We start from the raw sequence: 18297 nt of genomic DNA, 5'->3' as shown, positions 1-18297 counted from the left end.
CCAGCCCGCCCCCCCGCCCCCCCCATCCCCGAGCTGGCCCGGTGAGGGGAGAGGAGGCGAGACGGAAGCAAGGATGGAGGATGGAGGCCGTCTCCCTTCTCTGTCCCTCACAAGCCTGCCGGGTCAAGGGCACTAAAGTCTGGCCGCTGCGCCCCCAGAGACGCCTCCGCCCACAGTCTGGTCTGGCCCGGACCCCGGCGCTCACCAAGTCGGACAGTCGAACAGCGGGAGGCTGGAACCTGAGTTCGCGGCTGCCGCCATCTTGCTTCTCCCCCTCCCATTTGGAGAGCCCAGAGCATGCCGGGAAGTGGGAGGACTAAACTGGGGAGGGGAGGCGAGGAGAGGGATCCCAGCAACCCACGCGCGCCGCTCCACCCCCTCCGCCTGAAACCGACCCCCCCATCTCGAAGACCTAAAAGCAAAGTATACAAGAGCGCATGCGCTGCTTCTGTTCCGCCCCTCGCATTTTCCTGTGGGTCTGGCAGAATGAACCTTGATCCTGATATTTAGACCAATGAAGAACTAACTCTTTTAGAGCCTCATTTCCCCCTCTTCATTAAATGAGACTGACTAGATGATCTCTGACATCCTGTATTCAGCTCTGACACTTTATGCTCCAAGACCCCTCCCAGCTTTAACAGTCCATATTCTAAGGGCCCTCCCAGTTCTGACATTCCATGTTCCAAGTCCCTTCCTAGTTCTGATCATCTCTATTCCAAGGTTCCTCTTAGCTCTGACATTTTCTGTTCTAAGGCCTCCTCCTAGCTCTCTCATCTGGTGTTTCAAGATCCCTCCCAGCCCTGGCATCCATGTTCTAAGATCCACCCAGCTCTGACAGTCTGCAATTGATACATTACTGGGACTGGTGTGAGGAAGCCTAGAGTTCAAATCTGGTCTCAGACACTTACTAGCTATATGACCCTGGATAAGACACTTAATTTGTCTGCTTCAGTTTCCCCAACTTGAAAAATGGGCACATGATGGCACCTACCTTATAGGGTTGTTGTGAGGTTCAAATGAGTTATTTGTAAACCATTTACAGTGCCTGGCACGTATTAATTCCTTAATAAATATTTTTCTCTTCCTTCTAGTTCTAATATTCTGTGTTCCATGGTCCCTCACAACATTGACACATTATGCTCTATAGCTGCTTCTATATGACATTGCTAAGGTTCCCCTTAAGTTTTAATATTCTTTGTTCTATGCTCTCCCCAGCTTTAACATTTTACGTTCTAAAGTAACTTGAACTTCTGACATTCTGTGTTCTAAAGCCCCTTCCAGATGTGAGGCCTTTTTAAAAGATCTAATATTATGTGTTTGGTGTCCTATCCACAATTTCTGTGTACTGGCATTCTGTTATTAAGGCTCCTTTCAGCTCTGCCATTTTGTGTTTTGAGGCCCTTTCTAGCTTTGATATTGTATGTTCTAAGTTACCTCCCAACTCTTAACAGTTCAGGGGGCTAGCAATCTATGTATTAAGACCCTTTTCAAGTTTGACATTCTCTGTTCTATGGTAGATATTCTCTGTTCTGTGGTCAGCTCAGTGCTGACATTCTGTATTTTACAGTTGCTCTCATCTCAGACATTCTACCTCTGACATCCTGTATTGTAAGGGCCCTCCCAGAATTGATATTCCATGACCAAAGATTCAAAGGGATTATGATTTCTCTAGTTCCCTTTTTGCTCTAGAGCCTATGATTCAAATAATTCACCACTTCTGGTCCCTTTCCTCAAGCTCAGAACAGGAAATCTTTCTTTGTAAATGAAAAGCATTTAGGATAGTCTCATGATTGATTTCTACCTCATCCTATTCCCTCTGCAATATCTCTTTTGTGATAATTGATCAGAAGTTTCTCCCTTCACCATTCAGAGCATACAGAACTTTCATATAAACCTTCATCCAAGAGACTTTAGTTCCAACTGATTTCTGCAATGAACTTCAACTGGAGTATTTTGCAGTTTAAACTGAAAAAGGGATTTAAGGGAGAGAGAGGTCTTAAGAAAGTTATAACATTACCAGCATTATCCTATGATAAATGATATGAGAAATCAAGGTCATATGCTATCCAGGAAAAGTAGACCAATTACATAAAAAGCAAATGATGATGGATGGGTGGTCCAAATTTTAGACATATCCATGAAATATTTAAAAGGTCCATAGAAATGCTTCCTAAGCTGCATAGAATTTATGGAATGACATGAATAAGAACTGTCAAGGATGAGAAAGCAAGGGTTCCTGGGTTGAGCTGCTCTGATGAGTACACACAAATTAATGAGATCCCAGAACCATTGATGGTACAGTATTATGCCAGAAATGTTGTTCAGTCATTTATCAGCTATGTCTGACTCTTCCTGACCCTGTTTGGGGTTTTCTTGGCAAAGACACTGGAGTGGTTTGCCATTTCTTTCTCCAACTCATTTTACAGATGAGGAAACTGAGGCAAACTGAGGGTGAAGTGACTTGCTTATGGGTGACACATCTAAGTGTCTGAGGCCAGATTTGAATTTAGGAAGATGAATCTTCTCCGGTAACACCTAGCTGCCCTACATGCCTTAAATGTAAAACAGATAAAAAGCTTTTCCTAGAGCAGAACAATGTGGGGACAGAAGAAAGGAGACTGGAAGTTATTCTTTTTCCAATACTGATGATTCAGGGACACCTGCTCCATCTATCTTTCTTTTCTATGCCTTGCTAGAAGGTGCTGGGTTTAATGGAGACATTTCTTAAAGCCTCTCACCAGTTCTTCAGAAAGGCAACAAATGAGGAATTAAGGAACAGCCTTACACAGAGAACCAAAATGGAAATCCAGAGTTCCTAATTAGTAAATGTAATTTGTGAGAATCTGATAAATATACACAGCAAGTTATATAATACATCATTGGAATGGTAGCAAAAGGGGGTGGTCTTTTCTCTCTGGTTTGACCACTGGCCAAAGTATCAAGTTTTATTGACCAAAGACAAACCTCATCAAACAAGGCCTTGGTTGCACCTATTATCTTTGCTTTTATGATAATGTATCTTGCTCTTCCTTTTCTTTTTATTGGATCAAGAAAGTGGTAGGAAGTGGCACATCCTGAACCTTTTTCTCTAAGGAAACAAATTATTGGATCCAAAAAGAGGGAAGGAAAACAGGCATTTATTGTGCCTACTGTGTACCAGGCAGCATTAAGCACCTTACAAATATCTCATTTGTATCACAACAAATCCTGGGACAGAGATAAGTACTTCTATAATCATCCCTATTTTATAGATGAAGAAACTGAGATAGAGGTTAAGTGACTTGCCTAGGTTCACAGCGTTACTAATCTTCTGAGGTCAGAATTTGAACTCAGGTCTTCTGATTCCATGCCCAGTGCTCCTACTGAGCCACCTAACTGCTTCTAGGCAGAAATAAAGTGACCAGCAAAAGAGTAACACATTCAAATACAAATCAAGCTAACTGATCAGCTCTACCAGGTTCAAGAGCCAGTTTTACTCTAAGATGAATGCCTATAAATCACAGAGATGAAAGGAATCTGAGATTTGTAAGCCCAACATAATTCTCCTCTATAGCATCCCTGAACTTGGCCATCCAGGCTACCCTTGAAAACTTGAGACCACTGAGAACCATCAGCTCCCCATAACAGCCCATTCTGGTTTTGGACTGCTTAGATTCTTCTAGGTATATCCTGTATTTTACTAGAAATACCTCAGCCCTCTTTGTGTATTTCAGTGAGATTTGACATCTCAAACAAGGTAGGGCAAACAGCTAGTGATCAAACTTGCAGTGCAACATAGGAAATTTAGTTTGGATTTAAATTTCATTCTTAGGGAATCCAGTTTACATGTGGATTGTAGGGATCACCTCTTCCTAGACATATTTCCTGTCCTGTCTTTGGCTAGCTTAAAGAGCTAGTGGAGACAGGAATAGATGAAATACTGCCTCTCATCTCTCTCAACCTTGTGAGTCTATAAAATAGGTTTGAGACAGGAATGCTGAGTCCCAACCAGTATTCTCTTGCTCCATTCTTTTTTTGCAGCTCATAACATCAATGAGATAGGAATAATTTGCTCACCTTATTTTCAGAGAGTGATCTCTGAGGAACAATTAATTATAAGTCTCTAAAATGCTTTAAGCAACCAAGAAGACCAAGATTCACTCACTAATTTCCAGGGATTATGGGGATCTTTAAAGCTTTCTGTCCTTGTGAGCTATCATATACTTAAGTAGTGGTAACTTCTGGTCAACAGTAGGTGTGATGAAGTGGAAAGAACTCTGGATTTAGAATTAGAGAATGTGAGCTCAAAATCCAACTCTGTAAGCCTTATTCCAGGTGTGACTAAAAGCAAATGAATCTTTCTGGGCCTTGGTTTCCTCATCTACAAAACAAAGGGTTAAACAAGATGGCCTCAGCTCTTTTGGGCTCTCTCAATCATATGACCCTAGATGAAGCCTCTTTGACCTTTCCATTTCTCAGCACTCAATTCACTGAGGTGCATTCCCCCCCCCCCCCAACCTGGTAGTACCTCTAGCCCAAGAAGCCTCAAATGCCTTTCTTACCCCTATAATCCTTTCTGTTCTAGCCATGTTCCCTCTGTTTCCAGCACAGTGGATGCGAACACAACCCTTTTGGTTCAGGGGGGCAGCTTGTACTGCCTAGCTCTCTTATAATGCAAAAAGCCTCTTTGTTGGAGTACCCGCATCATCAGTGATGTCAATACAGGTTTTCAGACTGGGAGACAGCCATCTAAGGCCTCAACATTGTGATCTGGAAAGCCTGGGGAGTTTCCTTTGGATTCTGATTTATCCCTAATGGCACAGGTGGAAAAGGAGACACTTTATCCAATACTTGGAAATGAGTTTCTAGGTGAGAAAACAGAACACTGGAGGCACATTTGGAATCTGAAAATTTCCTTGGATTATCAATCACCCAATAGATTACAGTATTTGAAAGCAGCATGGCAACACAAATAAGCTCACGCTTATTTGCTAGGATTTTGGTAAGTCTCTTGGTAAGCAGATACTAGAGTGGTTTACCATTTCCTTCTCCATTTATTTTATAGATGAAGAAACTGAGGCAAACAGGGTTAAGTGACCTGCCTAGAATTGCACAGCTAGTAAGTCTGAGGCCAGAATTGAGCTCAGGAAGTCAAGTCTTCCTGACTCCAGGCCTGGCTCTTGATCCACGCACGGTACCACCTAGCTTCGTATTAGATTCAAGACAGTCATTTCAAAATTTTTTATAGAGTCCAGGATACCAGCGGGCCATAAGATACTAGTCTCTTTACTCTTCCCTCCCATACCATCCTGAGATCATTTTAGAATCTAGCAGACCCCTATTTTCAACATCCTCACAATAGGCAGGGAGGTTCCAACTTCCTTTCACCACACAGTACTGATTTGCCTGAGAGGAGATAGTGGTTTTGTCCAGTCTGTTGAAGGACAAGCTCATTAATGCACCCAGCTGGCACCCCTTTGGATATACAAACTAAATAAATCCTCTGGAGCTTTAGTCTAGGTGAAGAATCTGAGAATTTTGGTGCTGCAAGGAGACCTACTCTAGAATCATGCTCCAGTGGCTCACTGTGGCATAGCAATGATCTCATGGGTGATCACAGCAGATCACAAACTGTGACAGGTCCACCAAATCTAAAAGGAAAGGCTCTGAATACAGATATGGTGACAGGGGATCAGTGTGGCTGGGTTCAGAGGCTCATCACTGGATCATGCATTTTCTCAGTCATACCAACCCTGTATGACAGAACATCTCCAAAGTCAAGGGGGCTGGGTGGGGTGGGGTGGATTGAGTGTGATCTTGTATTATTAGCAAGAGGACAAGTACCCACATTATTCCCAGAAGTGTTAAAGGGATTTATTAAGTCTACAACCTTATCCCCAGAACTCACCTGGTACCACCACCCTTGCTCCTAAGGGGCAGCAGAGCGTTGCCTCACCACTCATTCTATTGGGACACTGATCCATAGAAATGTACTCAAAAAAGCTTTTAAAAATGTTTATTGATATTAATTGGATGGAATGTTGGTTCAATAGTGCAAAGAAACATGTGCAATTCTGGGGCCTTGTTTTTCCTAATTTTCACAGTTGAATGAGTCAAACAAGGGAGTTAAACAAACACAAGGGAGTTGGGGGTGGGGCAGTGGGCATCGAGACACTTGAATCAACCCTGCTCTAGCCATAGTTAGTTCATCATCAGGTGGCTTGGTTCACATCTGGGTCAGAGCTGGAAAGGTTGCACTCACTCCATTTGCTCCAGGCTAATATGTAGAAGAAGCAGTAGGGGAAGAAGATCTCATATGCATGGCACAAGGGCAGCTTTATTCCAAACATTTTCAGTCAGTACAAACTATATGCAGAGAGCGAATCTTCTGTTTATAAATTAGTTTCAAGGGCTAGCATTACTATACCAAACCAGTATTATTTACAAAAATGAACCTTTTACCAGCTCTAAGAGCCTCAGGTTCATAGGACAAGTTATTAAAGAAAATTCTTGGCTAATTTAAAAAATCCCTCTCCCATTCAATGTCAGCAACTTTTGAGGGGTAGGGACTGGGGGCATTCAGTCTTGTGATAGCAACAATCACCATTCACCAGGAATATAGAGTCAAACTAAATGAAAGTAAATTTAAGTCACTGCAAATTGTTTGCTTCCATTTAGCTTGTGATAAGAATGCGGCTCAAACAGGAGTGATTGCTCAGTCCCTCTCTTTCCACAGATATAGGAGAGATGGGCCCTAGGAAGTACTAATAAATATATTGGTTAATGAGCTCATTTGAAAAAAAATTGCCTTCTGAACACAATCTGAATGGAGTGAGGCATTTAACGTTACATGTCCACCACAGACTAACCTCAGCAGAAAACTAAAGGATGAAATATGAAGCCAAATGAGAGGTGTGCCCTTAATTAAGACTGACCGGTTCAAATCCAATCCATATTTCTCTTCACCCTGATCCTGTGTGTAAGGTTGCACTTCTAGCAGAAAACACAGGGATGAAATCTTCCAAAGCAGATGAAGAATCTTTTTCTTGGAAATTCCAAATCAAGATGGCAAGTAAGAAAAAGTGCTGGCTTATAAAAGGTTCCTGATGGCCTCCATTGCACTGAGTGCCAGAAAATCCTTCTGTTCCAGTTGCTGGGCAAAAGGCCAATCAGACACACGTATAAAGACAACAAAAGAATGTAGTGTGTTACCTGTTAAACAAGAACTTCAAGAATGGAATCTCTGAGGACTCTCTCACTCACTCACTCACTCATCAACAGACACTTGGGACAGAGAGCAATCAAAGAATACAAAAGAAAGCAAAAACCCACATAAGTTAATTCCTAATTTGCAAAACCAATACAATTTGTACATAAACTGACAAACACAGCCCCAAGTCCTAGTCACCAGCGGTTAGTTTCTACCTAGATTACTAACAGGGAGCTCAGGGATGCTCTCTCAAGGGGTCCAGTTTGCTCTGGAGACGCCAACACGCTCTTGCTTGGAAGTTGAACAAAAAGAGCGGACTCTGAGGGAAGCGGTCACTTCATTTGGATAACCACACGATAATGAATATCAAGATTCCTATAGCCACTGCAAGCACAAGTACCAGGATACAGATCTTCTTCCGGGATTTTTTCTAAGAAGAACAGTTAAAAGATTGATGAGAAAACAGCTCCTGAATTTTATACCCAAGACTCCCAAAGCCACCTTCAAAGGGCTTTCCTCATATGTCTTCTACTCCTTCTGAATAACAAACGCTGCTATCCAGGGAGACCTGCTCCACAGAGCAGGCTTTGCTAGAACACAGGGCCCTCAATACAACTGGCCCAGTTTAAGTACTGGGTAATGGAATTAATATTTAAATTCAGGTGTAGGCTCTCAAACCTAAGAATGTGAAGAAATAGAATTTGGAGGTAGTGGCACGAGTTGGCGATGGGCTATGATACTGGTCTGTGCTCCTCAAGCGCAGTCAAATACACGTTCCTGGGAAGATCTATCTATATCTTTCCTGTCAGCTCTTCCTCCTGACCTTGCGCTTTCTGTCAGTGGCTTCTTCACTGGCTCTTGCCAACATGCTGAGTCTGAGCTGTTATTGTAGATTCTCCCCTCTCTTTCACTGATCATATTCAATGAATTATCAGGTGTATCAATTCCTCCTCAGCAGCCTTTTGGGCTCTGCTCTCTGTTCCCATGTTACCAATGGAACCTAGGGATTCACCAACATCTGTCCTAGCCTCCCAGTGGATCTCCCACTCCAGACCTATTAATGGCTCTATAATCTGACCAGATTAATTTTCTTCATATAGAGATTTGGTCACACTGCTCCTCTGCCCAAATACCTTTCTAGTGGCCAGCCTAATAAGTAATTTCTAATCCCTTTGTTGGTCTTTGGGACCCAGCATAAGCTTAGACCATCTTACCTTTCTATCTAGCCTTATCTCATTCTCCTTATGTTGCAAGTGAGAATTCTGTGCTCCAGACATCCAAGACAAGGAGATGACTATCCCACCTCCACTCCCACCCTGGCCTTTTGAGGCCGACATGCCTCTGCTCAAGCCTCTTCTTCTGCTTAGAAAGTTCCTCCCCACAGTTTATGGCCTAACTCAATACTACTCTCCTCGCCATAGTTTCCACTTATTACTGCCCCTAGCTGGTAACAAACTTTCCAAATTTCCCTTAAGAGGCTGGGTGAAGTAAGAGATAAAGAGCTGGTCAAAGGCAAAAAGACTTGAGTTTAAGTTTTGCATTTGACACATTCTTTGCCTTTGCCAAGTCAGCTCTTGGTGCCATGAGGCAAATGAGACCCTAAACTGCAGGAGAAGGTACTAGTTTGCAAAGATGGAGAGTTTCTTCCTGGGAGGTCCTTGCACCAAAGAATGAAATCAGAGATTCAGGAGAAAACTGTTATCTAACAAAGACAGCTCTGCTACTCTCAAGGTCTCTAAGCCTCTGTTTCTTCTCCTGGGGAGAATATCCTTTATCTACCTGACATATGCTGGGGATATCCCAATGAGATCACACACATAAAAAACCCTTTCTGTGCTCAGGGACATCTCCTTGGAACAATGTCTTATTTGAATTTTGTAGTACCTCCAGTAAATGCATCAAGTGGCACTGAGAGCAGACCATCAAAATGTGTCATTTATTTGCTCTGTAGAAAAGGCAGAACACTGCTGGAACAGAGAAGCAGCTTAATTTCAAAAAACCCAGACCAACTAAGGCTCAATGTAAACCTCTATTAGGTCTAGACAGGAGATCTAGAAGGGGTCAGCCCCAGCTCCTGCCCTGAAGCAGTCCTCTCACACAGACCCCCATCTTCTATTTGCAGAACTTGATTCAGCCAAATGCTGAATCTGCACGGATCCCCTCCATCCAGCTTGCTCTCATTCTAATGAGTACAAATATGAAAGCTCAATCCTTCATTTTTCAGTCACACAACTTCTAGGACACTGAGTGGCAGAGAATTAAGAGGCATAGGTTTTGAATCATAGCATGTGGCTTTGCCCATTCCCTTTCCTGAGCTACCCTCTTCTCTTCTGTAAGGCCAAGATCCTGAGTAGGGAGCATCCTTCACCTCCCACAGGAGAGTTCTCCTATTTCTAACTATAAAGTATGATATAAATAGACTTATTATTCAACTGAAGTTCCAACATTGCCTACATAAGAAGTAAGTGTGCAGGACCAAAGACTGATCACAGCTGCTTGTTTCTAGCATAAACTTGAAAAGACTGCTGTAATCCTGTGGGGCAGTCTGCCCTCTACATTTACCTGATAGTAGGCAGCTCGCTGCAGCTGATCTGTGGCTCTTTCAACATGCACCTCAGAGCTCTCCACATTGGCTTCTATACTATCTGGAAAAGCAAGAAACAGTGGCAGTTACATACACACACACACACACACACACACACACACACACACACACACACACACCTCTTGCCCNACACACACACACACACACACACACACACACACACACACACACACACACACACACACCTCTTGCCCACACTCCTCTCAAGAGAATGAACTGAGAGGCCTCCCTGTCGTCCCTCTGGTGCTCCTCCCTCTTATGTCTAGGGTTGCTGTCATTGTTTGTATGCTTGTACATATTGGCCATGCAGAGGGATTAGGAGACACTGATGCTACATTTGTGTGGTTTGGGAAGCTGAAAGTTAGGCACAACAATCAGGGCCAAAAACAGCCTGGCAGACATTTATGTGATAAAATTAAGACAGAAACAGGCAAATAGAGCTTGGAATGTAATAAAGTCCATATGATGCCTACTTTTAAAAAGAGAGGATATTTGTTATGTCCAACAACACACATAAGGCTCTTAGAAAGTTTAACTATATTCTTTTTCAATATAAATGCAAACACAGCAAGGCATTATGAGCCCCCTCCCCCTTTTGTTAAATCATCAATAGTACATACCAATCAAATCTCCCTGATCATGAATCATCATGGCCAAATCTTTAAATATCTGATTGACGTCCAAAATATCAGCCTGTAGAACATAACAATCTTAAGTAACTTTTTGATTAATTTTCTGTTCCTTCCTCAGGCTTGCTCCCTGCTCCAGTTATTAACATGAGAGGAACAATGTATAAGTTTGCAAGTGTTTAAAAACTTAACCATAGGTACTTGGGACTATTCCCCCACAGACAGTGAATAAAGATGATGAAGAAACTGATGCTGGTCCAAGAGTTGAATGATGAAGTATGAAGCCACAACAGAGAATTTAGAAGAAAGCGAGAGGACAGGCAGTGGAGAGCACTGTAGATGGCTTTCTTAAGGAGTTTACTCATGAAAGAGAGAAGAGATGTAGGATGATAGCAAGGATAGCGGTCTGGTCAACTAAAGATTTCTTTTTTAAGGGAGGGAAAAGAGTTATGTTTATAGGTGGCAGGGAAGTAGTCAGCAGATAAGTTTGAAGATTTGTGAGAGAGTGGGATGTTAGAGATGGCAATATGCTGAAGACAGGACAGAAGATTAATGGGTTATGTAGTAGGGTTTGTTTTTGTCATGATTCCCACAAACATTTATGGAGTTCACAGTCAGTTCTGCTATAATACTAATCTTGAAGAAGTGAATTTGTTCCAACATAACTAATGCATCAGGGAACAATCTGAGCACAAGATTTGCCCATGTGCAAATTTACCTCAAGAAACAGCAAGTGTGTAGAAACCCAAACCTAAGTGAACCAAGTTGTTGAAGAAGACACAAAACTTCAAACAAGTAACAAGCTACCTCAGTTCATGTGTTATCTTTTAAGATTGTATCTTGCTATTTTTTTTTGCATTTGTGAACTTTTCTATATGAAAAAATTTATTCATTATCTTAAGTTGAATGAATCTCAAAGCCTCTACCCATTAAGGCTGCCCTTTAACCTGTACTCCTCTGACTTGGCCAGTCTGGGCTCCATGGGAACTGGATGGTGGGCTGAGAATTTATGATTCTATCTTATAAACTCATGTGCTTTTTGAGAGAATTTCTGGAGAAAGAATATAATAAAAGGGCCCAGATAGCTTCATGGACAGTGCAAAATGCAGAGACCAGGATTCTCATCTTACCTCCAGCTGTCTGATTGCAGTTTCTCTCTCTTTAATAAGTTCAAGGTCTTGCTCTGTAATGGCCACCTCATCTTCCTGTGACTGCATCTGATTCCAGTCTTCATTGCTAAGGGAGTAAAAGATGTGGCAGGAGAGTCCAAAGCTTCAGAGCAGAATATGCACACAATGTATAACATACACAGGTATCTGGTTTGTCAGAAAAGGCTCTCCAAGTCTGGTTACCAGATATTCTTTGGGGAATTATTAGCAAGAGGAAAAGAAAGGCATTTGAATGGAATTCCAAAATTGAGAAAGGAGTAGGAACTGAATTAGTGAGGAAATTAGATAGTTTGGAATTCCCTTGAGAAGTTATAGTCTCAAAATCTCCTATAAAAATAACACAGGGGATTTGTGGTCAGAGGATCACAAAAAAGTTAGAATCTTGGTGCAATTTTAAGCTATTAAATCTTACATTATTAAGTCATTAAAGCTTAAAACTGCGCTAAGACCTTTGGTACACCCTGTATATAATGAAGGACCTATCTTAATCAAGTCTATCTTTCAATGGATGTTTCTTTTAACCTAACATGTCAAAGGTGATGAAGGGAGAGGTACATTCTATTTTTCACTACATAGGCTACATTAAAAATCTAGTACTGGGCATTTTCAGTGAGTCAAGCATTTATTGCTCGTTTATTTCATATTATTCCAAATGTTCCATGAAACAGGATTTGTGACCATTTTACAGATGAGATGACATAGGCAAAAAAAAAAAAAAAAAAGAGTAAAGGGCCATAGCCTGGTATAAAAACAGAAAGCACATACAAATTTATAGTCTCTAAGCCTGATGACTTTTTGAATCCAGTACATCAGGGTGGTTAACAACAAAGATACAGCTTCCTTTTGGAAATGTCTGTCTTCCTTGAACTTGGTTCTTCCATAAGACAAGATTCCTAAATATGACCTAAGCTGCATGTAACTCTGTATTTCTAAAAAATTAAAATGTAGTTAAATTCCATTTCCAAATACCCAACAAGATAGAGAAATAATCAATTTACCTGTCAAAAGAGACGAGCTGCTCCTCTCTCTGCCTCTCATCCGCCTATGAAAGAGAAGGGATTATTGCTGCTGGTACCCAGAAATATATCAGAGACATGCAGCATATTTGATAGCTTTTGCTTAAATAAGAAAGGAAGACATATTTCTCAGCTGTGGCAGGGTCTGGAGAGAAGTACAGGGCTCTGGCAAGATTGACTGGCTGGGTGTAAAGTGGTTAAAATTCTTAGGTCTAGCCTTAAGAAGGAAGACTGACTACATGGTACTGTGGAGAAAATGGATCTAATCAGATGAAGGGACTAAAGAGCCACAGTCTGCCAGGTTAGGGGGAAAGGGTCACAAAATGTCAGTGAGCAAGTAGGCTTTAGAAGGATGGACAACAATATAGCATTGGGAACTGGGTCTGCACAAGATAGAGGGAATTCAAAACCAGATTGACTGTCAGAAGACTGTCTACATGCTGCCAAAGGTCTAGGGGGAAAAAGCAGGAAAATTGCAAAAGCTTTCTTCTTGAAACAAACTTACAGAAAGTCGAGATCCTGCTCTTGCTCGGGCAACAGTCTCCTTTTCTTTCTCGGACACTTTTCTCTGAACGGCCTGAAAGCTGTTTAAAGCTACAGAGAAGTCAGTCATCAAACGCTCCTTCTGAAGTCTCTGTAGGCGCTGAGGAAAGCAAATGGAATATTAAATTAGGGCAATTCCTACTAAAACCAAAACTACATACAGAGTTGGTTACTGAAAACAAAAAAAGTGACTACAAAAGTCTCCTCATTCCAAAGCCTAATCCTTGTGAAACTCAAATCTGTTCATTTTCTAGGCCAAATTTGCTGTTCCTTCTTTTAAGCTAACCAATCTCATCATTTTGAGCTGATTTTTCAGAAACTCAAAAGGGAATTCCAAATCTTCATTACTCACAAAAGAATATGAACTACAGGAAAAACTACTTTAAAAATTTTTTTATTTGACTATGTTACATTAAAGTTCCTAGGAATCTTCTTCCCCTTCCTAAACTAGAGAACGTATCATTTGACAAGAGCACGTGTGTGCGCGTGCACACACACACACAAACACACACACACACACACACATACATATATTGCTGGTGGAACTGTGACCTGATCCAACCACTTTGGAGTTCAATCTGGAATTATATACAAAGAGTTATAAAACTGCACATACCCTTTGATCCAGCAATACCACTATTAGGTATGTTTCCCAAAGTGATCGGGGAAAAAGGAAAAGAATAAGTTGTGGTATATGACTGTGATGGAATACTACTATGTGCCAAGAAATGATGAGCAGGTTAATTTTTTAAAACCAGAGAAAGACCTACATGAAATTATGAAGAGCAAAATGAAGAGAACCAAGAGAACATTATATATAGCAATAGCAATATTGTTTGAAGAATAACTGTGAATGACTACCTCCAAAGAAAAAACTGATGAATGATGTAATTTATATAAATATATATGTTTATATATGGAAGTGTATATTCACAGTTATTCTTAATCTGTTTATCATTCTTATCACACAGTAGTATTCCATCACAATTACATGCCCCAACTTGTTTAGTCATTCCTCAATTGATGAGCATCCTCTCAACCTCCAGTTTTTTGCCATGGCAAAGAGAGCTGCTATAATTATTTTAGAACATACAGGTTCTTTTCCTTTTCTGGTCACTTTGGAAAACAGACCTAATAATGGTATTGCTAGGTCAAAGGGATACACAGTTTTGTAATTCTTTGGGCATAATTCCAGGTTGCTCTCCAAAATGGTTGGATCAGTTCACAGTTCCATCAACAGTGTATTAGGGGCAATTGGGTAGCTCAGTGGACTGAGAGCCAGGCCTAAAGCCGGGAGGCCCTAGGTTCAAATCTGGCCTCAGACACTTTCCAGCTATGTGCTGGGCAAGTCACTCGACCCCCCACTGCCTAGCCCTTACCACTCTTCTGCCTTGGAGCCAATACACAGCATTGACTCCAAGATGGAAGGTAAGGGTTTAAAAAAAATTTTAAAATCTATACTGTTAGAACTCTTTTTGCATTTTTTAATAATTCTGATACTCTTGACCTTTTGTTTTTCTAAATGAATTTTTTTTCTAGTTCAATAAAAGAATTTTTGGTAATTTAATTGGGATGCCATTGAATAATATTATTTTAGGTAGGACTGTTGTTTTCATTATATTGGCTCTGCCTGCTCATGAAAAATGAACATTTCTCTAATTATTTAAGTATGACTTTATTTGTATAAAAAATGTTTTATAATTATGTTCATGTAGTTCCTGGATTTGTTTTGGCAGGTATAATCCCTAGTATTTTATTTTGTTTATGGCTAGTTTAAATGAGGTATCTCTTACTATTTCTTCTTACAAGGTTTTGCTAGTGATATATAGAAATGCTAATGATTTGTGGATTTATTTTATATACTGTTACTTTGCTAAAATTATTAATTCTTTCACCTTGCTTTTTATTTGAAGCTATAGGATTTTCCACATATACCATCATATTGTTTACCTCATTGCTCATTCTGATTTGTTCAATTTCTTTTTCTTCTCTTAATGCCATTTCTTAGCATTAAATGGTACTGGCACGAATAAGCATTCTTATTTCCTTCCTGATCTTATTGGGAAGTCCTCTAGCTTATCCCCATTACAGATAATGCTTGTTGATGGTTTAGGGTAGATGCTTTTTAAGGAAGAATTCATTTATATTTTCCATATATATATTTCCATATATATATGAAAACATATGTTTATGTTTTCAAATGTTTTTAATAGGAATGAATGTTGTATTTTGTCAAAAGCTTTTTCTGCATCTCTTTATATATTCATATGATTTTTGTTATTTTTGTTACTTATATAATCAATTATGTTAATAGTTTTCCTTATATTAAACCATCCTGCATTCCTGGTATAAATCCTGTTTGATCATAGTATATAATCTTTGTAATACATTGTTATAGTCTCCTACTTATTTTAGTTATGGAAAAAATACTTCTAAGCATAAAATAGGTGTTTTTCTTCAAAAAAACTTATCCTAGAATTTAGAAAGCTTTCATCTAGACCACCGATTCCCAAGTGGGCGCTACTGCCCCATGGTGGGTGCTGCAGCGATCCAGGAGAGTGGTGATGGCCACAGGTACATTTATCTTTCCTATTAATTGCTATTAAAATTAAAAAAATATTAATTTCCAGGGGGCTAAGTAATATTTTTTCTGGAAAGGGGGCGGTAGGCCAAAAATGTTTGGGAACCACTGGTCCAGACCAAGCCCAGAGTTGCCAGAGAACATTGAGTGCCGAGTCTTTGTGAAGCTAAAAGCCACTCTGTCTAGCTATAATCTTTGCCTAAACCATAGATGTGGATGTCCTGCCCTCATCTTATTTCCCATTAAGTTAAAATTTGACCTTGTTAAAATATAGGCAAATCCCACTAAAAGCAAAACTATACTTTTGGATTGCTGGAATCAACAAGAAAACAAGTATAAAAAAGTCTCTTCATTCTATAAATCTAATCCTTGGGAACCCAAATCTGTTCAATTTCTAGGCCATTTCTTATATGCCTAGTGTATGCAAAATATTATATAAGCTGTTAAGGGCCTGCAGTGTCTAGGATGGTACCAAGGAGGCTGGAAAGAGACAGGTATTAGAGATTTAGAAAGTGACATAAAATATAACTTATTATGTATATTTATAAATACTATGCGCAGCGCCCTACTTTCAAGAACTTTGCAACCTAATCAGAGATTTAGAAATTTAATAACAAGAGGTATATGCTAAGTACCAAATGATCACTAGAAAGTGCAGGGCAATGCAGAGAAAGTACACAAAGATCTGCCTGGGATTTCAGATTCCTGAGAGTGAAAAAAGGTAACAGAGTTGGGGTCCTAATAGCAATCAGAAGAGATGAATGGGCTCACATTCTATCAGCACACACATCACGCTGAACTCAACATACATTTTTTGGCATTAGAAGATGCTAGTGGCTAGGCCATGGGGAAAGGCTATGCATGTCCCTTGAAACACAGGTTTCTAGGAACTAGAAATGAGGCAGAAGTACATTCCAGACATAAGGGAAGTACAAATATGCAGATATGGGAAATGAAGTGCTCTGTGTGAGAAAAGAGAAAAGAAGGCTGATATGGCTGCACCACAATGAGGGGAGGAGGAGTAATAGACAATAAAGCTAGAAAGGCAGGTCGGTAGCATTTTGGGAAGTGTTACAAAAAATGAATAAAAGAGATCCTTCTGTGATCCTAGACTTTTACTGTTTGTTCTATATAGCTGTCTGCAATTATTCCAGCTAATTAGATAACAAAGTACAATGGGAAAGATATGGGATGTGGAGTAGAACACCTGAGTTTGCATTCCACTACTATCAACTCATTTGTCTGTGTGATCCTGAGCAAGTCACTTAACCTGGCTGCCTGTTTCCTTATCTGTAAAATAAGAATTATATCAGCACCTATCTCCCAAGGACTTTGTGAGAAACCAAATGAGATAATAAACATAAAGCACTTAAAAGGTCACATTAAAATTATTATTATTATTATTATTCCTGTTGACTCCTTAGGAGCATAGGGCCGCAACCATCTCACGCCAGCGGACTCTGTTCTGGGCAACTTCCCCCAGCTGGGCCCATGTCATTCCAACTGTTTTTGTTTCATTTTCGGCAGATCTTCGCCAGGTCTGTTTTGGCCTTCCGACTTTCCTCCTCCCTGGAGGGTTCCAGCTCAATGCTTGTCAGGCTACGTTGTCTTCCGGTTTTCGTAGCGTATGTCCTATCCATCTCCACTTACGTTTCTTTATGTCCTGACTAATGGGATACTGGATTGTTCTTTCCCAGAGACTAGCATTGGAGATCTTTTCAGGCCATCTGATGTTCAAGATGTAGCGTAGACATCTGTTAACAAAGACCTGGAGTTTATTGGTGTTAGCGCTCGTCACTCTCCAGCTTTCTGATCCATATAGGAGGACGGCCTTTACGTTGGTATTGAAGATTCGGAGCTTAGTGCCGAGGGACAGTGCTTTGGAGGTCCAGACAGACCTCAGGGTGTTAAATGCCTGTCTGGCTTTGTTGATTCGGTTTCTGATGTCCTCATCTGCTCCGCCGTCCTTACTGACTCTGCTACCCAAATAGGTGAAGTGGTCCGTCTCCTTGATGTTTTCTCCCTGTAGTTGGATTGGCAGGTCCTGCCTGCTGTTGACTGTGATCACCTGGTCTTCTTCTTGTTGATCTTCAGACCTGTCTTCTCCGCTTCTTCAGAGAGACGTGCAAGTTTGGCTTGTGCATCCTGCTGCTTGTGAGAAAGGAGACAGATGTCATCTGCGAAGTCAAGGTCCTCAAGCTGTTTGGTATGAGTCCATTGAATGCCCGTATTGTTGTCCTTGGTAATTCTTCTCATGGTCCAATCTATGACCATCAAGAAGATAAGGGGCGAAAGCATGCAGCCTTGCTTCACTCCGGTCTTCACTGTGAAGGGAGCCGTCAGTTTCCCATTATGGATGACCTGGCAGGTAAAGTCTTCGTATAACCGCTGGATGATGTTGATGAGCTTCGGGGGAATCCCGATTGCTGCATCAATCTCCAGATGATGTTCCTGTCTACGCTGTCAAATGCCTCCACGAAAGTCATGTAGCGGAGTTCACATTAAAATTAGCTATTATTATTGCCACACTGGTCAGCTAAGTGATGTAGTGGATAGAGTGGTAGG

The 18297-nt window shown here is 40.8% G+C and overlaps 2 protein-coding genes across 2 annotated transcripts in view; both read right to left on the bottom strand.

Annotated features, from left to right (window-relative positions):
- Window positions 1–261, bottom strand: part of PPP1R8 (protein phosphatase 1 regulatory subunit 8) — a 24703-nt gene extending 24442 nt beyond the window's left edge. The window contains exon 1 of the mRNA XM_044671386.1: window positions 206–261. Coding sequence (XP_044527321.1) covers window positions 206–261 — 56 coding nt within the window. The remainder of the gene's footprint in view (window positions 1–205) is intronic.
- Window positions 262–5977: 5716 nt separating this feature from the next.
- STX12 (syntaxin 12) overlaps window positions 5978–18297 on the bottom strand; it is a 31207-nt gene continuing 18887 nt past the window's right edge. Inside the window, exons 4-9 of the mRNA XM_044667935.1 lie at window positions 13114–13251; window positions 12591–12634; window positions 11554–11659; window positions 10415–10487; window positions 9752–9834; window positions 5978–7619 (exon numbers count right to left, since the gene is read on the bottom strand). Of these exons, the coding sequence (XP_044523870.1) occupies window positions 7527–7619; window positions 9752–9834; window positions 10415–10487; window positions 11554–11659; window positions 12591–12634; window positions 13114–13251 (537 nt within the window). The 3' untranslated portion in view covers window positions 5978–7526. The remainder of the gene's footprint in view (window positions 7620–9751; window positions 9835–10414; window positions 10488–11553; window positions 11660–12590; window positions 12635–13113; window positions 13252–18297) is intronic.

Source organism: Gracilinanus agilis, chromosome 3 (genome assembly GCF_016433145.1).
Source record: "Gracilinanus agilis isolate LMUSP501 chromosome 3, AgileGrace, whole genome shotgun sequence".
NCBI lineage: Eukaryota > Metazoa > Chordata > Mammalia > Didelphimorphia > Didelphidae > Gracilinanus > Gracilinanus agilis.
Note: the sequence above shows the minus strand (reverse complement) of the source record. Positions and strands in the feature narration are given on the sequence as shown.